The 20,790-nt window shown below is 44.4% G+C and overlaps 2 protein-coding genes across 3 annotated transcripts in view; both read left to right on the plus strand.

The window, feature by feature from the left end:
* The first annotated feature begins 4,197 nt into the window (after positions 1-4,197).
* nrl (neural retina leucine zipper) lies at positions 4,198-12,905 on the plus strand. 2 transcript variants are annotated; one of them, XM_048252847.1, is made up of 5 exons: positions 4,198-4,382; positions 6,293-7,117; positions 7,402-7,695; positions 9,394-9,615; positions 10,380-12,905. In XM_048252847.1, the coding sequence occupies exons 2-5, from the start codon at positions 6,482-6,484 to the stop codon at positions 10,527-10,529; spliced, it is 1,302 nt and encodes a 433-aa protein (XP_048108804.1). In that variant the 5' UTR covers positions 4,198-4,382; positions 6,293-6,481; the 3' UTR covers positions 10,530-12,905. The 2 variants fall into 2 exon arrangements, with proteins under 2 accessions (XP_048108804.1, XP_048108805.1); XM_048252848.1 differs by lacking the exon at positions 4,198-4,382 and adding an exon at positions 4,785-4,863.
* A 1,463-nt stretch (positions 12,906-14,368) lies between these two features.
* LOC125300045 (GTP-binding protein REM 2-like) overlaps positions 14,369-20,790 on the plus strand; it is a 12,249-nt gene continuing 5,827 nt past the window's right edge. Inside the window, exons 1-5 of the mRNA XM_048251522.1 lie at positions 14,369-14,638; positions 15,447-15,508; positions 15,697-15,995; positions 16,501-16,574; positions 18,900-19,077. Of these exons, the coding sequence (XP_048107479.1) occupies positions 14,462-14,638; positions 15,447-15,508; positions 15,697-15,995; positions 16,501-16,574; positions 18,900-19,077 (790 nt within the window). The 5' untranslated portion in view covers positions 14,369-14,461. The remainder of the gene's footprint in view (positions 14,639-15,446; positions 15,509-15,696; positions 15,996-16,500; positions 16,575-18,899; positions 19,078-20,790) is intronic.

Here is a 20,790-nt window from a genome sequence, read left to right on the forward strand (position 1 = left end):
TATTTGAATGATTATCATGACAACATGTGATGCTCAATTTGGAATGTAACATTCCCTGACTTTAAGGACCCATGAATATGCATACTTATGTGAGCTGTCTTTGGAGAGGGTGCTGGGGTGTTTGTATGTGTGAGCGGAGGGGTCTGGCTTCTGTCTACATTACAGACGGTTTATCAAAGCACAGGGATCTGTTAATCTGACACCAGATTAAAACAGGAGAATCAGCCATCTAATCCAGTGACTAGCCTAATAATCCCACTCACAACAAGACCTCATGTACAGTGGGTATATACATATCATGTGCACACAGATACACACAGACAGACAGACAGACAGACACACATGCAATAACAATCAGATTGGCACAAACGGACATATAGAACCAGACAGACATTAACAAACACAAACACATACTCTCTCTGTCTGTCTGTCTCTCTCTCTCATACACGCACACACACACACACACACACACACACACACACACACACACAAAAGACACATAGAACCAGAAAAACATTAACACTCTCACACACACACACACACACGCATACACACGCACACACAAAGACATGTGTTGAAGTCCCTTAGCACACATTTCCAAAGAATATGTATGATTTTGGTAATTTTCCCAATTCTAATACTTCTATGAAGGTACCTGTCCCATTACCCCCGCCCTCCAAAACTTAAAAGGGCTATGTGTTGATCTCATTACTGATTACACCTCTTAGCCTGTAAATGAACTGGGGAGGGTGGGGGTGTTGGAGGCAGTGGGCCTTGCCATGATAAAGCTTAACAGTTAAGTGGTGATTATATTATATAGTGATTATATCCCCCCCGCCATTGACAATAATATAGATATGAGACATAGACAGGCTGAGGAGAGTGAAAATGCTGCATGGAGACAGCAACAACATCCAGGCAGGAGAGGAGATGAGTGGGATCAAACTGAGGTCCATATTAAATTCTCATCACAGGCAGGAAAGGCAGCCCCAGCAGGACAGCGAATATAAAGTAGGCATGTTAATTAGCTGACTGTAAACTCATACTGTCTGTTCTGAGTTTTGCATATGAGAAATAAATAGCAAAGGGAAGCAGGGTGGCAGAGACTGGAGGAAGAGAGGAAGGGAGTCAGGTAAGCTTGTATCTTGTGAAAGAGTTAGTAAGGATTAGGACATCTATCTCTGGGATCAGTATGGGTGAGCGAGAGAGAGAGAGAGAGAGAGAGAGAGAGAAGGGAGGGAAATAGAGAGAGAAGGGAGGGGGAATCGTTGTACCATCTGTCCTTATTAACAGTCCTCAAAAACATTATTCACTGTCTTTTCTGATCTTTTGTACTCTGTTTTTGTATACAGATAGGCAACGCATCAATTTGTCCGCACTTAACTTTCCTCTTTCACTTGGGTATAAGTCACTGAGGGGTCCTCTTTCACACCCCCTAATTACACGCTTACTCCTTCCTTAACCACAAAAGACCTCTTGCATGCACTTCCAGGTCATAACCTGGGGTAACCTGTGTCAAGGTGGCCTGAAGCTACATTGTCAGATCAGGACAAACATACTCTGGGGCTAGAGCGTTTGTGGGTTCAGCTGGGCAGAGAGAGGGAGGGTGGGTGTTAAGGGAATACCGCATGAGGATGGATAAATGGAGACATCAATTTACTGCCTGGGCCAGATAAAAGTTCCCCAAGGGCCTGCACTTGGCCCTGCTCTAAAGAAGAGGAAGCTCAGCATGTTATGTCCTCAGACTCAATCACTGCATGCAAAGATAAATGTGTGGGTTGGCAGCACCTTATACAGTATATTGTGTAGCACTGCTGTGGATATCAGTGGCAAAATATTATCAGCTTGTCCACCCTGTAATGTTGGGTATTTTCAATGGATTTGGGGAGATTTGCTATAGAATAAACTTGCCTAGACCTTTACTGATTATTTGAAAATAACAGGTCTGATGAGATCAGTTGTGAAGAATTATTCCACCAGAGCTGTGAAAGGTTCGGTGTGAGGCAATCCTGAGTGAGTCTGTGAGTGTGTGTGTGTGTGTGGTGTGTTTTGTGTATGTCTGTGTGTGTATGTGTTGTGTCTCTGTGTGACTGCATGTGTATGAGGTAAGTTCCTCTGTGTCTCTCTTTTGTCTGTCCTTCCTATGAGAGGCCCTGTTGGTATAAGCTCTGAGCTTTCCTCTTCCGGAAACAGAGATAAGGGAGAGACAGAGGCAGAAGCAGACACTCAGCCTTCAGAGGGGGGGAATGACAGCTTCTGTGACTGGAAAGAGACTACTAGGAGAACTTATTCTAATTTTGCAATAGCATTAGGGTCTGTGTTTTTGACATGCATGGAGGATTTGTCCTACGTTATGCTCGGTCAGTTGCAGTGCATCCCCGGCAGCCAAACAGCTGCTGCCCTTCAAATTAGCACACACTCAGTTTGCATGTGTTCTGCATTTGTAATTGTGTAAATGCCTTGTGTAAAACGTGGATATAATGAGAATAGAAATTAATGTGCTTTAGCTTGTGTGGGCAACAACATTCATATGTGTGTGAGTGCTTTCTGTTAGTAGATTGTGTATGTGTGTGTGTGTGTGTGTGTGTGTGTGTGTGTGTGTGTGTGTGTGTGTGTGTGTGTGTGTGTGTGTGTGTGTGTTTTAAGTTGGGTCTAGTGAGTGTGCAAGCACAATATGTGTGTTTGGGTGTGTATAGCTAAATCCTGCTGTGTGTTTATGAGCTTACTCGTCTCCTGGCATTATTGTTGTTATTTCTACCTCTTAAATCAGATTTAGGCAGACAATATTAACACACACTGATTCCTTAACGAGACACTGTTATCAGAGGCACGGATTAACAAGTTCAGCTTTGGGGATCATTGGAAAAGTGCCTGTTTGGCATTTCTAGGAATCTGAAAACAGGCAAAACCCTGATATTAGAGTGACTTTACGCAGGGGTTAATAACAGGGGGAGACGGGGATGAACGGACTTGCTGGTGTGTGACAGTTTGGGTTTAAAAACAGCTGATGAGACAAAAACACACGGTCTGGCTCCCCAGGTGAAAAACAACCAGTCTCCTGATGAGAGCTCCTTTATCCCTTGATGGATTGCTTAAGTCCATGGCAAACCATCGCTGTATAGTACCTGCAACTGCAAGCAAGCGAGTAGCCTAACTCTTTACTATGCGTCATTGTGAAATTCTACTATCAGATATTTTGGTAGCCTAACTCTAATGAACACAAAGACCAACTGATTTGTTCTTATTACTGGCATCACAGCCTCATTCACTTATGCTGTGAAGATGTTTCCTATTGGTTAGACATTGTGCACTAACTCCCAAAGTCCACCAGATGGAAACAGTGAGCTAGTGAGGACTGATGGCTGGGCTGCTTTCCTATCCATTAAACCTTCAACCTCACTTCTGCCTAGCGTACATCTGTATGATTGCCATTATAAATATCCTCTGGTATGAGGTGGTTGTCATGGTTACCTCCATAAAGCAGTGTGTGTCGACCTGACGTCACGACAACCTTCCACATTTAACTTCCATCAGGCAGAAGATTGGACAGTGTCTCAGGGAGGTGACATCATAAAGTAAAATGCCCGGCTGTGCACGATCTTAGATGGGGCAATATACGTGTGACGCTCATATACTGGATGGTGTGCATGTGCTTAGGTTTATATGCTGTAGTGGGTGGCTATTTGTGTGTATTGTCTTGTGTGTGTACTGTATGTGTGAGTGTGTTTGTGTGGTCGTTTATTTGTGTTTGTGTCAGTCTGCCTGTGAATGTGCATAACAGTCATGAAAGTCATACACGTACATGTGTGTGTTCCTTTTGTAAATATTAGGAACCATCAATAAGGGAACTATAAACCCACATGATTTCATATGATTCCTCAAATTGGCCTGTTATGGTGACAACCCAAGCGGCATCAGGAAATGTTCTCCAGTGAACAGAAAAGTCTGATTCCTCTTTACTGCCAATGTCACCTTAAGACAAAACTTACAAAATTAACAAAATTACAGATAGTCCACAGAGAGAGAGAGAGAGACAGAGAGAGAGACAGAGAGAGTAAGAGAATGAGAGGGATTGGGCAATACAAATGAACAGGCTTAGGGTTTTAGTGGTAGACAGGGGTGAGAGAAGGGGGAGGCTACAGAGAGAGAGAGAGAGAGAGAGAGAGAGAGATTTGTATCAGAGAGGAGCGGTGACAAAGTCGGTGACAGTGTGCTGCCCACACTTCCATACACACACACACTCACACACACACACACACATACCACTCTTTGTACAAACCATCTGTCAGTCAGTCAGTTTCGTCAGTCCGTTAGTTAGTTAACTCATGTCAGGGGAGGCAGTTATGAGGACCTCAAGCGAAATTGACTTGATGTGACAAAAGGTAAGAAAACTCCCCGCCTTCTTATTAGTTCAATTTGCTCTAACCTTGTTTATTTGCCTGACTGCCAATCTCTCTTCTGTCGCACTTGTGTGTCTAATCTGGACTGAGTCGAGGCCTCGGCCGTGGCCCATGGCAGCATGTTCAGCGAGCTGTGATACAGCAGGAGGCATAATTAATTTATTGTGCGATGGACCAGAGCAGTGGTGATGACTTTCAGAGGGACTGATGGTTTAAAGCTGTTACGATGTAGAAAGTTACTTCAGAGTGAGCCACTAGTGGTGGTATTCACTGTAGCTCTTTATCACCGGTCTTATTTTACTTTCCAACTGCCTTTATTTCAATCTGGGGCAGTTTTATCTTGACAGGGATGGGTAAAGACCGGATTATGAAGAAGCTTAACATTTGGTTGAATCTTTTGGAATTGATTTGTTTTCAAGGCAACCACTTTCAAGGCAGACTCCATTTGATTCACAGCTATTAAGTAGGCATCAGTGACTTAACTTGAAACATATGGCAAATGTTGATGTAGTATGTATTAGTATGTAAGTGCCTTTATTAAGAGGCTACTGTGTACCATAGAACCTTATCTGGGGCAGGTCTTTTTTGCTAAAGTTCTTCTGAGGCATTGAGCCATAACTGTCACAGATTGAATGGGATTAAGATTATGGTTGGTACCTGAGATTGGATTTATACTCTTCCCACAATTCAAGTATGGCAACATTAATCTGGTTATTAATAACTTCTCCTACTGTTCTCTTAACACAGGAAGAAACATTTTAGATATCTGTGAAGTATGATAGTGTTATATAAGAACACTTTTACAAGGATATTTGTAGAAAATGTGGCTAATTGTGGCATAGTGTGTACATCTGAGTGTTGCAGAATTTGATGTGTTCCCTACATTTAACATTTTAGTGGTCTTTGAAACCTATGATTAAGGTTAAGATCGTTTCCGCTTGGATTTGAAGACCATTCTATTTTATATATCAAATGTATGTCTTTTGTTATGCTGTATCATGTTTGTGAAGAGTGGACCACAGGTCTGAACTACAAGACTACATTACCCAAAACTGCTAGGGGCAAAACAGTTTGGCTGCTCCAGTGCCAGTGCTGTGGAGGCCATCTTGATAGGTGGCTGTGATTGTTGATAGAAATGTGGATATGAACGCTATCTGTTTTCATTTGATCTGTCACCTGTTTGCCTGTGACCTGCATTACAGTTATCAGAGCATTATATGAGGGGAAAATAACAAGAAAGCAGTCTGTGATCAAATGTCTACCGTAGGAGAATAGCTGGGCCATTTTAGGAATAAGGTTGATAACTTGTAATCAGGAGGGCAACACACTGTTCTTCCCTCAGATTCTTTCTCTCTATCTATCTATCTATCTATCTATCTATCTATCTATCTATCTCAGTCTCAAAAAACAATCAGCATGACTTCACCCCCTTCCATCCCCTTTCTCTCTGGTTTTGTGGGGTGTGCTGTCACTCTTGTCCTGCTTTTGACCTGTTGACCCCTCCTCGGTGATGTTATCTCCCCTCCAGTTCCTGACTCGTGGGCCACAGGCCTAATCCTCTTACAACCTGAACAAAACACTGAGAAAACCACTGGCACAACCCAAGCCATACATTGTCCTCCTCACCATAAACAACCTCCAAGCTGCCCACCAAAACCCAAAGCCAATCATAGACACCACATAAGCCATTTTTATCTATTTATTTATTATTTTTCTGACAAAAGTGGGATGTTGCCTGGAGCAGGATTTGAATGAGAGCACTCCCAATTAATTGAATTAGTTGGCATCTCTGAACACGAAGACAAGCTTTCTGCAGCCTCCTCAACCCAGCTCATTTTTATCAGCTTGTCATGATTCAGCTATCTCCTCTTTTCTCCTCTCCTCTCTGACAGGATCAGGCAGTGTAAACAGCTAGTGCTGGGAGCCACAACTCGGAGCCTGGACACACAGCAGGCCAGCAGCAGAGATAAAAGCAAGGCAAAAACAGGGCCGGTCCGTCGTGAGCACTGGTTGGACACAACAGCTCACCTCACTCCCCAGGAAAAAAACCCACCACATCTCTCTCCGCGCAAGCTCCAGCCATGTCGTCCCCTTCTCTCCCACTTACCTCCCTGCCCCCAAGCCCTCTGGCCATGGAGTACCTGAACGACTTCGACCTGCTCAAGTTCGAGGTGAAGCCGGACACTCCGCCACCACCGCCGACGCAGCAGCAGCAGCCCTGCCCTTACCCCAAGCCCGGCCTCCACCAGGACCCCTCCAGCTCCCCCTACAGCGGGCGCCCACCCCAGGACTCCAGCCTAAGCTCCAGCCCCTACACATCGCTCCCGCCCTCCCCGACGCTGAGCGATGCGCACCCTCCCCCGTCCGCCTCCTCGTCCTCTTCCTCGTCCTCTTCCTCCATCTCTTTCCCCCTGTCCGTCTCCACCGGCTACGTGTCGGGCCTCAGTTCGGCCTCCCAGGGCAACCCGGAGGGCAGCCCCGCCCCAGGTGGGCAGGCTCAGTGTCCCAACCCCGCCTCTCTGGAGGACCTTATCTGGCTGGCGGCCCTGCAGCAGCAGTTTGGGGGTGAAGCCGGGGGCGCTGCCTCGCTCCTGGGGGCCCTCGGAGGGGGGCCCGAGAGGGGGGACAGGGACCGGTCAGCTGTAGGGGGGTTCCTGGGCTGTGAGGATGCAGTCGAAGCCCTACTCAACTCAGCTGCAGTGGCTGTAGGATCCCAGGTGATGAGCAGTTCAGGAAGAACTTATATTCACAATGAAAAATATTTAACGCAAATAACTTAACCCTGTCTGTCCATCTTGTTGCTTTGATTCAATAAAGGTATGTCAACATACAGTGAAACTTGAAACTTCATGTTGACATAACTTTACTCAGTCGAAGCAACAAGACAACAAGACTGATTTAAGTTCTTTGTTCCAAATATCTTTTACAGTGTTGACACAAATATAACACAATACATTTGTGCACCTTGCTCATTGTTTCTCCCTTTCTCTCTCTCTCTCAGTTTCCTGTGCTCTCCCAGAGTTCCAGCAGCAGTAACCTTGGCGACTCCGGCAGTGACAGCGGAGGTGACGTCTCCTGTGCCAAGGCCTCAGACATGTGCCACCGCCCACTCCTCTTTGTCTCCAACCCTCCCTCCCTGCCCAATGCCGCCCAGCCTGCCGCCCCCTACCCACAAGCCCCCAGTCCTCAGGGTCGGCTCCAGCACCATCAGCACCATCACCACCACCATCACCCGCACCACCCCATGCATGGTCATCATCATCCCCATCATCAACATCACCTTCAACTTAGCCAGGTACAGGCATAGAGAGAGGAGCGCTATCTATTCATAGATGCTAGAGTCGCAGAATAATGGGGTTAAAGCCCAACCACACCACTAACAGCAACTATGACAATAGTAGCAAAGACTACAGTTTTGTGATTCACTCTAGCTAATAAGAACTACATCGTCCATACCACATACTATAACTACAACGCCAATGGGAGTGATATAATTGGGGATCACTTTCAAAGCGATTTGGTGAATAACAGAAACACAGCCATTTAGAATCCATTGAATTAAGTTATCATGGTTATGGACATGAAGGGTATTCCCGAGAAATGTGTAGCCTTGTAGTTGGTCAGTGTGGACGTTCATATATTCATAGCTTTATAGTTATTGTTGTTGGTGTGGATGGGCCTCCAGTCAGGGGCGTTATGGTGAAGGGTTACTGGGTGAGATATCAGATATCACCTCCTACTCACTGTTTTCCCTTTCACGCTTTCTTCTCTTCCTTTCACCCTCTGAAAGCGTTCAAGTCTCTCTCTCTTTCACACACACACACACACACACACACACACACACACACACGCGCACGCACACACACAGACACACACACACAGACACTCACACACAAACCAATTTCATTCAGCACTGAATTATGTAAAAATATTTGAATAAAGCGGCCATTAATCATTGTTATATGCGTGCAGCCTGGTGCAGTTGAAGGGCATCACTAGTTACACTGTGCTGGCTAAGAAACTACTACTTCAGAACCTGGCATGGTGAAAGATATTCATATCAATGTGCCTAGCGTGGCACTTGGGAATTGAAGCACTCAATTTTTGAACGCAGAAGCACCCTGGGCGAGAACACGATAAATATTCATCTTTGAGAGCAGCAATCTCTGAGCCTGAGCTCTACAATGGAACAGGCTGAATCAAATTGCCATGAGAGGTTCCCCTAAATGACTGCAGCTGCTATTGCTGAAGCCATTAGGGGTGAAATTGTGATTACAAGATATTTGGAAGAGTTTTTGAGCAGCAAATCATGGAAGTTTGGAAAGGTTATATTGCAGGCTGAGGTTGCGACGCTGTTTAGAAGTCGTATGTAGTCTCACAGGTGTCTAGAGCGTCTGCATCTCTTTATGTGGAGCATGCTATGAGATTATGATAATATCTGCTATTATTGTTGGGTAATCCTGATCACTGTCACACGCATTCAGTCAGACAGTCAGATTAGGAGGCAGATTACGGACATGTGGGACAAAAATGTGCTCCCAGACTCCTGTGAGTGCGCGCACCTATTCCTCTCAGACATGGACACGCGGACACGAGAAATGCGCACGTGTACACCAGCATCCCGGCACATGCACAGAGACGACAGTACCACGACACATACATATTGTCATATGCATACAGAGTTTGGACATCTTGTCTTATATGTTGCCAACAAAGAGTAAGGAAATTCGGGAGGTAGGAAGTAAGGAAATTGGGGAATAGCTTTTAATGTGGCCCTTACTAAGTTTAATACTTCAAATAGGGTCTCCCATACTGTAGAAAGATTATTTATAGCTTTATAGCTGATTAATTAACATGTCATAAGCAGTGTTATTAGCACACATTTCATAATCATTGCCTGGCCTTCTTGCAATCTGCGGTAGCATTTCACATGGTATCCTAGCTCTGCAAGGTTTTGACCCTCTCTCTCTCTCGCTCTGTCTCTCTCTCTCAGTGTGGACTGGACGCGGTGGAGCGTTTCTCGGATGAGCAGCTGGTGAGTCTATCGGTACGGGAGCTGAACCGCCACCTGCGCGGCGTGAGCAAGGACGAGGTGGTGCGACTGAAGCAAAAGCGGCGCACGTTGAAGAACCGCGGGTACGCCCAGTCCTGCCGCTACAAGCGCCTGCAGCACCGCCATGCCCTCGAGTCGGAGAAGCACATCCTCACTCAACAGGTGGGCTTGCAGAACCACAAGAGTATCATAACACACCTCAACGTCATGAACCCCCTCACCTTTCATAGTACACACCTGGGTGCTTAGAATAGCCTTTATGGACCCTTTCAAGAGAGTTCCATTATCAGCATCATAGTTGGCCCCACAAGACTTCCGTTTTAACATTCCATGTGTTATCTTAATGCAGAGGAAGTAGATTGGGGCCCAAATAGAACGTTCAAGCATTGTTTTTGTTTTTATTGTTGAAAGGGTCTATATGGCTCAAACATGTAGACCTGTAGTAACTTTACAGAGGCAGTGTGGTATGTAGGTCTTGACCCTCAAAGGTAGGGTCAGCTAGAGGGTACACACTAGCTGATTGTTCTAAGATCATTTGATGAAAGTGAATTTCTGGCTGAATTCATCCGCCTTCTTGCTGAGAAGTAACTATGGGTAATAACGAAACCCTTTAATTAGTTCACGGGGTTACATTTTGATCTTAGGAGTATGTGTTGAGTTGCGTTGGCTTGTAATAAAATAGTTAAATTATCATTGTCTGCCCAACCAAACAACAATATCTCAAGGTAGGTGCAAGATCCTCTTGTGGGAGACAGAGGAAAAGAGCTCATTCAAAATTGATGTAGGCCTGCCTTTGAAAAGAATTCCCTATGAAAATGTCCTATACAATCTTTTTAGAGGCAGGTTGTGTAAGGGGATCTTTTGTCATTGCACTGTAGCGTTTCTCCCAGACAGAGGACTGATTTCCTTCTGCTTCTCCTTCACAGCTGGAGCAGCTTCAGTGTGAGCTTTCTCGAGTACTGCGGGAGCGAGACGCCTACAAGGCTCGTTACGAGAAGCTCATCAGCTCCAATGAGGCGCTGTCGGCGCACACCAACAACCCACCACCTTCCCCTCCTCCGGACTACTTCCTGTGACGACACCCTGAAGAAAGGAAAGAACCATTAGCCAGTGGGCAGTGGGTGGAGAGAACAGCCAAAAACAAACAGCCAAAACTGAGCAAAGAGGCACAGACATGCAGGTGGCATGGAGTGGATGAGAACATGAAGACCTGCAAATGGCGGTCAGTAGAGGCTTCAAAAGACTGCAAAAATCAGCAACCTCATCAGGTAGAATCAGACAATGAGACGTGAAGTCAGAGGACACAGAGACAATGTTTCTCCAACTGAACAGATGCATCTGATGGTAGAGGGTCACTTTGCCATTGAAAGTGTAGATAAAGTGATAGAAAGGTGGCATCTTGTGCAGCGATCTTCATGCATCTTACTTGACTTGCTGGTGATACTGCTGGGGACAGGCACCATTTAGATAGGTCTTCATGTTCATCAAGCTGCATGGCGCCATGACCCAAATAAGCATCCCATTTCAAGCCTCTGCAGAAGGGACTTCCTGCTGAGTATCAAATCAAGCGAATATGATGCTTCACTGACAGCTCTCTCTACTTTGAGGTACCAAAAAAACTCTGCTCTCACTGCTTTCACAAAGTTCACAAACTAAGAAGAGTGAGATCCTTGGAGTCTTAGTTAGGGACAACTCTTCACTTGAATATATTTATAGGCCTGGTACTTCCGTATATCGTGACCTGGTGATTTTACAATCTTTCAAATTGTACTGGCTCTCCTCCGGGATCAAACTGGCCCATGTTGGAGAGTGAAGAGAGAGCTTAGTGATGGTGCTTCAGTCACAGGTCAGAGGAGAGATGGGATTTTTGTGAGTGTCCGTGCAGTGCAAGTGCAAAAAGATCCAACCTGTATCTCAGTTGCCTCCTGGCGAAGATAAAAATGCTGCTTTGCTTACCAAGGGCTAAGTCCCTCTCTTTACAAAATTAAGATGAGCAATCTTAGAATAAGAATGTATAACACATTTATATGAGCGCTTTTTTTTATTGTTATGTGGAAAAAATAAGCTGACAAAACATACTACTGATGATAGTATGAAAGTATGTATTATGACAATGATAGAACAATAGGTTTCTCTGCTTGTTGGAAAACTGAGCAAGGTAGCAATTTAATGTCAGTTTTTTGTGATTAACAGAGGGATTTATTACCAAGATGAAATCCTGGAAGTGGGCAAGTGCTTTTGCTACACCTGTTTTTTTAAGTGCAGCAATTATCAGGCCTTGAAAGGTTTGTGAGGACAAAAGCTTAATGTTAAGCTTTGTGAAGTGTGAAGCTTCTATACTGATCAAATAAGAAAAACTACAAAGCAATACCTGCAGCTGTAACAAAATGCATCAACCCAATGAGTGTTGTGACAAAAAAACGGGTCTATGTAAGTGTACTATGACAGAGTGTATTATGCAATTTTTTGAGTGATTGTGTCTCCTTAGTGAATCAATAATGGATGAAAATAAGGCTTATGAGAAGTGAAACTTGTGAGAGAGACTAACAACCAAGCACCTCCAATTCACAGAGCTGGTCACTGTGGAGCTTTCTTTCTTTCTTTTTTTTTTAAAAAATAAAACGGACTGTGAAGTATCGGAACACATTAGCATGATCTCTCTTTACAACGGCTTCCTTTCCATGTGACCACTTCCGCATTACCCATTTAGATCAACTTAGAGTTTATCTTTTCTTTTCTTTCGGGAGGGGTATCATTCTCCAACGACGGCATCCCTAATAGTGTTTCTCAGTCCTGCTTCTGGGGACCACCATTACTCCATCTGTAGCTCGCTCAAGCTTTCCTCTTCTCATTGTCACAAGGCCCTGGAGAGGCACTGTGTCTGACTGAGCACAAACAGAAAAAGACTGACGACATTAAATTCTGCACGACGGGTCTCCACAGACAGGATTTGGAAACTCTTCCCCACACCCATAAATGTGTCATAAACGCTACATTGTATATACAGTATATGCCTCCACAGTTCATGTCCGTTCACAATAGCTGCCTTAACCTTGTTTTCATTTTAGAGTGAGCCCACTAGCAAGATATGGGTAAACTGGTGAGACAAACTATTTACAGTTGCTATGTACATGTTTATGACACATTTATAATGGTTTTGTGACAGAGCTTATGTTGTTATTTTCTTTTATTTATTGGATAGGCAGTTTGACCAATACATTCTGTATCATTATTTATTTACTTATTTATTTACAGTATTTATTCATTGTTTGTTCACGTATTTTCATCTGCCGGTTTACTATTTGACTCAAACGAGTAGTGTGTACCCTATTTATTTGGTAGGAATACAACATAATCATTACAATAATTTTGGACCATAACAACCATTATTATTGCCATCTTTATCATGGTTTTGTGCCCCTGTTGTAGTGGTTTACAATGAAATAAACATATTTTTACCACCTGAGGCCTGACAACTTCCTATTCACATGTGGACACTAACACGTCCTTCGTCCATCATTCTTGTTTCAGGTTTACATAATTATTGTCCTTTGCTTGTAATATGTCCCATTTTCAACCACTATTTGTTTGCCACCATTCATCAGCCTCTGTCTTGTTCCGTTCTACCACATCCCTGGCTCTCGACCACTGCCCTGTTCCCGTCTCTTGTGGACCATTTTGCTCTGTCTGTGCCCCTTCTCTCTTTTGCTTCATTCTCTCGCTCTCTCTCTTCCTCCTCTTTCTTTGTCTATCTGCCTCTCATTCTCTCTCTGTCTCTCTCTCTCTCTGTGTGAGTGAGTGAGTGTGTGAGTGAGTGAGTGTGTGGTGTGTGAGTGTGTGTGTGTGTGTGTGTTTGCGTGTGTGTGTGTGTGTTTATGTGTGAGTCTGTGCCGCACATCTATAGAGAGGCTATGACCCAAGCGGAGCGCTGTGCAGGATGACCTCACCCCGGGCCCTCCTCTCCCTCCCTCTCTCTGTCTCTCGCTCTCTCTCCCTGGTCGCTAGAATAGAAGCAGGATTAGAGGGCATAATAGAGGCTCGGCCGTTCACTGCCGGAGCTCATTGTGGACGGGCTGGGGGCCATTGTGGACAGGACGTACACAGGGCTACACGCACACTCGCCCCACCACTGTGCCGCGCTGACACCTCGCACACAGAGGTGAGCGCGTGTACACACACGCACACACACAGATACACACACACAGAGTCAAACACAAATACACACACACACACACACACACACACACACACACACACACACACACACACACACACACACACACACACACACATTCTTCCTCACACATACATGGTTACACACAAACATGCAAGCATGCTTGCGCAGACACACGTTTGCATACATAGACATGTGTAGACCAACATCCAATCATATGCACATTGGCATACAGACACACACAGCAATGTTGAGAGAAAAAACAGATTATAAAAGTTGAACAGAAACCCATTTAAACAAAAGGTAGATCACATATTTCTCAATGAGTCTGCAAACATAGACTAATCGAGGGTCAATAAACAGTCATAAATCTGTTATTAAAGTCCTAAAAAAGACCCTAAGCAAAAGAAAGATTGCAGCCAGAGAGTAAAGCCCACACCAATGTAAATATATAGTTGATGAAAAGAGCAAATAACGAAGGCGTTTCTGATACTGACTCTATTCAAATACAGTGACTTCTACAGCCGGAGGGAAAGCGTGATCGACCACGAAGTAGGATGAGAGGATAAATTCGACTGGCTCTAAAAGACCGCTCTTTGCTTCCTCCTGGCGGTGAAATGTGTGTAGTGCATTGATATGGTCCAAAACATGACATAGTCCATCGCCTAATTATCTGAACGTAATTTGTATGTCGGTGAATCACAAGTTGCGTTTTTCTGAAATTAGCTCCCTACAACACATCACCAGAATGCTGCGTCCATAGTCCACAAAAACATTAGAAGATTGTGATTTTTAGCCTAAGTAGGCTAATCACTATGATCACGCCTATGGTAAATGCAGAAGAGCGTGAGGAGAGAGGTTCGAGTCTGCACTGTTCCTCGCATTAGACGGTCTTGGGAGTGGGGGGTGGAGGTGAGACAGAGACTGAGCGAGAGAGAGAGAGAGAGAGATTCAACAAAGGCAAGACCAAAGGGAACACTTACACTGTTGGTGCTGCTAGCCGTGTGCCAGGTAAGTGGGGAGATTTTTGCGCCTTTGATGTGTGGGAACTGAAGAGCGCGAGAGGAGCAGAGAGTAGGAGCAAAGAATGCGCGCGGGAACATCTGCCAAAACGAATAACCTACCATCTGACCGGCATTCGAGAATGCCGCAGCTCACAGATGCACACGAGATCAATTGTTAACTTTCTTACAGAAAGTTAACAAGGCAGGCGGATTATTGCTGGGAGTAACGATATATCAAATAATTAAAAAAAAAATGTTGTCAAATTAAATTCGCTGTATTGTTTATTAATTGTTAACAACTATTGGAAGGTCCATCGAGTGTCGCCTTCGTGACGGCGGGGGCTGGGCATGGTGTTTCAGTGACACAGCGTGGGAGGCGATAGTATAGCCTACCCTAACAGTTAATTAATGGAATGTGATTTATGACGGAACATCATCAGCATTTGCCTAAGAAGTATCAGAGCGTTTCACCCAGTCTTCCTGCTTTTCTCACTCTGGATGCGCAGTTTTCGGCTTCCTTCTCCGTGTGTCCTCAGTTAGAAGAGTTGAAGGCAATCCGACCTCTTAGAAGTTCGTCTGCGACTTGATTTTACCTCTAACATCTTTTGCAGCATGCAGTGTCTTTGCCGAGTGTAGCCTACTGTTGATAATTGATGTAGCCTTTTCATCAATCTGCAATATTCTCCCAGGCATTTTGCTGGATTTCATATAGATCGAGATAGCATCTACTGTTACGGTTAGAGGCTTCAGAAGGGAGTGAACACCAATGATGTACTAATAACTAAGGACTCTGTCACTTCATCCTGTTGTGGTAGATCAGAGAAACAGACTGGCAGCAGGTTTTTGTCCAACTTCTCCTTTGCCATCCAGTTCCCAGGTAAGGAAGCATTATTAAAAGGAATAACAAATGTGTGGGTGTGTGCCCCTCTCTATCTGGTGGTGCAGTGCCTTTTGATCTTACAGTAATGCTCTACACTGACAGTGACTCATAGTCTGGTTCATGTCTGCCCTGTAATTGCATTTATTAATTTGTGTCTGTTTGTGTTTGTCTCTTTTTCCTCTCAGTATGACATTGTCCAGTGCTCCGGCTCTGCGTAGAGGAAGCACCCCAGTTCCCATAAAGCACCAATTAAGACGGGAGGAAGCCGTCAATGATGATTGTGATTGGACGTCGGGACTAGGGGGCCAGTCACCTCCACCAATCAGTTTCTCACCTGCTCAGGACGAGTTTGCGTCTTTGGGCACAGACAGGCATGGAGGGCCTTTACGGATTGCCTTGCTGGGACAGAATGGAGTTGGCAAGTCTTCTTTGGCCATTGCCCTGGCCGGAGAAACGGACAGAACAGCTTCTGTAGACTCAGAGGGTGAATACTTTACGTTGCTTTATTGGGATTTATTGGCCCTTTTGTGTAGTTTTATGTAGGGAGTGGCATTGTGCAGAGAATCTATGTTATGTATTACTATTTTATAAAGCATTTTCAGCTGTCACAGTGGAGTTTGAAAATAAAAATGGCAGAATATTAATTGATGTTAAATCTGAATGAGATATTCATCAGTTCAGTCATGAAGCAATTTCTATTACTACATTCTCTGTATAGGAAATCAGGGATCTTTTCTGGTTGGGTCTCAAGCTAGCCAGCCTCAAGTACTAAACAAGCTTCACCACAGGTCCAAATTCCGGAGAAATAATGATTTCCCATTACCTGTGGTGCCACTGACTGGCGAGTCCAAGCCGATCGTTACTCAAGCTCAGGTTCAGACGACAGCCACCTTTTTTGTTTCCAGATGCAGCCTAGAAAACAGAGCAGTCCCCTCGAGATTGTGTGGCCCCATCAGAGACTAAAGGTGTTTGTAATGTCTATCTCGCAGGGGAAGGCTATGTTCGCATGGTTACCGTGGACGACGAGGAAAGCACCATCATTATCTATGACAACTGGAGGCAGGTGTGTGTGTGTGTGTGTGTTGTCTGCGCATTAACACGCCTCTCATCCATTTTATTTCCAGCCCATCTCATAGACTGCCCCTCACTGCCTCTATCTACAGTGTGTCCCATGCCCTTGCACCCTGCCCCAGACATTGTGTACTGTCACAGTGCACTGTGCTCTATGCTCACTGTGTGTGTGTGTGTGTGTGTGTGTGTGTGTGTGTGTGTGTGTGAGTCTGTGTGTGTGTTTGCATCTGAATGGAGCAAACTGTACATGCCCCTGCACAGTCCTGAATGACAGGTAGACAATTTAAACAGACAGACACAAAGGGAACGACTGCGCTGTGACCTTCATCTACCTCTTTATCTCAGTCTTTTTTGTGCTCTGTATGTGTGTGTGTGTGTGTGTGTGTGTGTGTGTGTGTGTGTGTGTGTGTGTGTGTGTGTGCTGTTCCCTTAGCTTGCTTGACCCAGTTCATCCTTGGCTGTTATGTCACATTCGGTAGGCTCCTCTCCAGAAACTCTGGTCTCTATGGGGGAGTAGTACGCTTTTCAGAACCCAGAGCATTTCTCGTGTTGATAGCACAATGCTGATGTGAGCTTTATTATTTGGTCCTCAGAGGATTTGTAAATATTTAAAGAACTGTAATTTAAGTATACTGAAAGGGAATATTTACATAGCAAGCTCTGTTAAATTTGTGAGAAAGCAGAGGGCACACTATTAAAAGATGAAAAGGCTCACGTTTAATGGAAATCGCAGCAGCTGGGGTTGATAAAAATCCTTACCTACCTCAATATTTGATTATAACGAGTCTACGTCATGTCACGTCTACTCTGCTCAACACAAGATATACGTTTGTGCCTGGAGCCTGGTTTAAGCGCATTGTGTGAGCTTGGTCTTTTGCTTTGGCGTCTGTTTGCCAGTAGTAACTGATGAGCTTTTAAAGGCTTGCAGTAATTTTCCGTTTGCTTGTTGCGCCGCTACCGCCACTGGGCATGGCTTTATTAATGGTCACTGGGGGTGGCGGTGCCCTCACTCTCCCACTCTCAGCGGGGACTTGATGGCCCACTCGGAGCTCTCTTGCACTAATTTCTCACCCGCTAATGCGTGGTCCCCAGTCCTCTTAACATCAAATACAGTAGAAATGTGAATTAACTAATGGCGGGACTGATAAATGACCTCTTTTACAGACCCATGGTGACTCAGATACACACACACACACACGCACAAACACATATATACGCATGCGCACGCACACACACACACACACACACACACACACACACACACACACATACACATACAGTACATACACACATATGCACACACGCACACACACATACACACACACTCACACACACACATATGCACACACGCACACACACACATGCACTCTGTATATTTGTGTCTCTCCCGTTCTACTATTCATACACATACACTCTGTCCCTCTCTGTACCTTTTTTATCACTCCCTTACACACTCAGACTCAAACACTTCTGTCCATCTCTCTCGCTCTCTCTCTCTTGCACACACACACACACACACACACAAATACATAGACATTGAATCATGATTCTCTGTCTCATCTGTTAATGTACAAATGGTTCTGTCACATTATTACTGTCACACACTCACACACAAACACATACTCTAATACTCTCTGTCCATCTCTCACACACACACACACACACACACACAGACACACTGAATCATGGTACTCTGTCAACAAACAACAGCTCTGTCACATGCTTGTCAAATTGCGTTGTCTCCCCTCCATCAAAGAGAGTTGTAATAACAGTATTCTTGTTTCATGTCTGGTAATTTGTTTGTACCGCATCTAATGCATGAGATAGCTGTATCACTCTATGCAGTCATCTGTCAATGTCCCCCACAGAAACAATGTAACAGTGCTGCATTTTCAGTGGGGTGTACGAAGAATTGTGACATTAAGGCTTATCTCTAATATCTCCTGTGGCATTTGTCAAACATCACAAATGAGATAGAAACAGGATTTCATTATAATATAATGCGATACTGACCAGACGGGATTGTGTAATTATGCAGAGCTAAATTAAGTCAGGTGGAGTTAATAAATTCTGTTATTAACTAAATATGAGATATGATAGAAAATAATTGAGAATTATTAGCTGTTTAATAACACCTTTTATTGTCCTTTTGGTTGACATTAATAGCTAGTCAATGTTCTTCTGAATTTCCTGAGAGCCACAGTAGTTTGACACAATTGGCTTTATAGTAAAATGACACAATTGACATTCTGGAAAATCTAATTTCCTGGGTCTTGTTGTTTGCTCCACGTGTTGTCTTGTCTTGTCTTTGCCTCAGGACCTCTCCACGCTGCAGTGCGAGGTGTGTGTGCTTGTGTTCTCGGTGACGGACAGGCGGAGTTTCCACCGCACGGCCCAGCTCCGCCTCCTCCTGAGGGAGACGCAGCCACAGACTCCCATCATCCTCGTGGGCAACAAGAGCGATCTGGTGCGTTCCCGCGAGGTCAGCACAGAAGGTGTGTGAGCGGGCACTACCTGGGAGAAGGGGTTCGGGGGATGGGGCGTTGTAGTAGCACCTGAGGGTTGGGAGTTCAAAAAGTGACTACGTTGGAACACATGTGATAGTATTTGGAATGTTCATCTCAACGACGGACAGTATTGTGTCATACACTACACAAATTGATCAGCCATATAGGCAAAAATGAAAGCTAGAGTCTGCACAGTAAGTGCTTTTTGGAGCCAGAGCATGTGCAGTAAACAGGAAATGGTCCAGGCCTCCCCAGATACTAGCATAGCTGATCACATCTGCCCTTTATATCTCCCTCTGGTGTACAATAAGTCTGTTGAGCTAAATTTAATTTACTTTTAATTAGTGGGCAAAATCATTTTACTAATTTAATGCCGTGCACACAAATATGAGTGAGTCAGCATAACACACGGGTGTGTCTGTACACAAACAAAAGTTCAAGTTCTCTGTAAATATTTTTTTTCAAAGCCACACCATTTCCATGATGCTTACAGCAAAAAGAAACAAAGACAGTATATTCACATTTCAAGTCAACCTCTGTCATGTTACTCTACATGTTGAAAAGTGTGACTAATTAGTCAGCCTATTCATGCTTGAATGTGTCCTGTGCTGTGTCAATAAATTAGCAAATATTGGTCTACCTGCTTGCTCTCACTGGATTGTTTTGCCCCTGTGCCAAAGCCTGTTTGTGATGTCAGTAGCCTGGAAACTAGTCTGAATTTATCCCGCCCACAAAATTTGAGGACAGGACATTCGGTCTCTGGAGTCGTTCCACACCTTTCGCTAAGCGCCACCCTTAGAACGCAGATGAGCCAATGACAGTCCAGCCTCAACTGACTCGGACATCAGATCGAACAACTCCATAGGAATCAATAGGGAAGAGGCATACAATTACAAATTAATGGTTATTTATGGAGTTTATTTCCTCAAAAAACCCTGATGGATAACCATGGTCAAACGTTGTGCATGGGGGACGTGTAATACCGATAACCGTTACCCAGAGAGGCTAGAAAACGGGGGTATATTTCATCAACAGTAGCCTACAGGACGTCTCTTGCGTTTGCACCAGCTCGACGTAATGTAGGCTACTAAGCCAACAACGTGGGCACAGTAACCAGGTTGTTTTTACTCCGGAGTAACACTTCAATCCACAACATCCAATTTCATCCAATATCCCCTCACATTGGTGTTTGTTCATACATTTCAAAATCTATGCGTGTGGATAGAGCCTCACACTTCTAACGTCTCAGAACGGCAGACATCACAGATAAGGTGTTTAAGGTGTGATAATTGCTGGGTTAGTGCGAGCTGTGTATTTGTCAAAGTAACTGACCAAAGTCCTAATATGTCTGCCAATGCATAGGTCTGAATTAATGAATGAATGAATGAGGAAGAGGTAGGGGACAGCTGGGGCCTAAGCAGATGAGAGAGGAAGGATACATTTCCTCTATGTTAGGAAATGAGTTTGGAAATGAGGTGTGAAGTCAGCAATCTACTTTTTTTTTAAAATCTTCCACCTTCAACAGTGACATTATTTGGATCGCCATCTTATTCATTATGCATCCTAGATGTGCTACATTGCAGATTTTTTATTCATAAGCCAGGTGCTTCTGCAGCTTGGTTTCTGTAGCTTGCTTATTTCTGGATTACTGTAAAATAGTGTGATCTACTTCTAATTTCCATATGCATGTAGACTTTTCTC

This window comes from Alosa alosa, chromosome 9 (assembly GCF_017589495.1).
Source record: "Alosa alosa isolate M-15738 ecotype Scorff River chromosome 9, AALO_Geno_1.1, whole genome shotgun sequence".
In the NCBI taxonomy this organism is placed as follows: Eukaryota; Metazoa; Chordata; class Actinopteri; order Clupeiformes; family Clupeidae; genus Alosa; species Alosa alosa.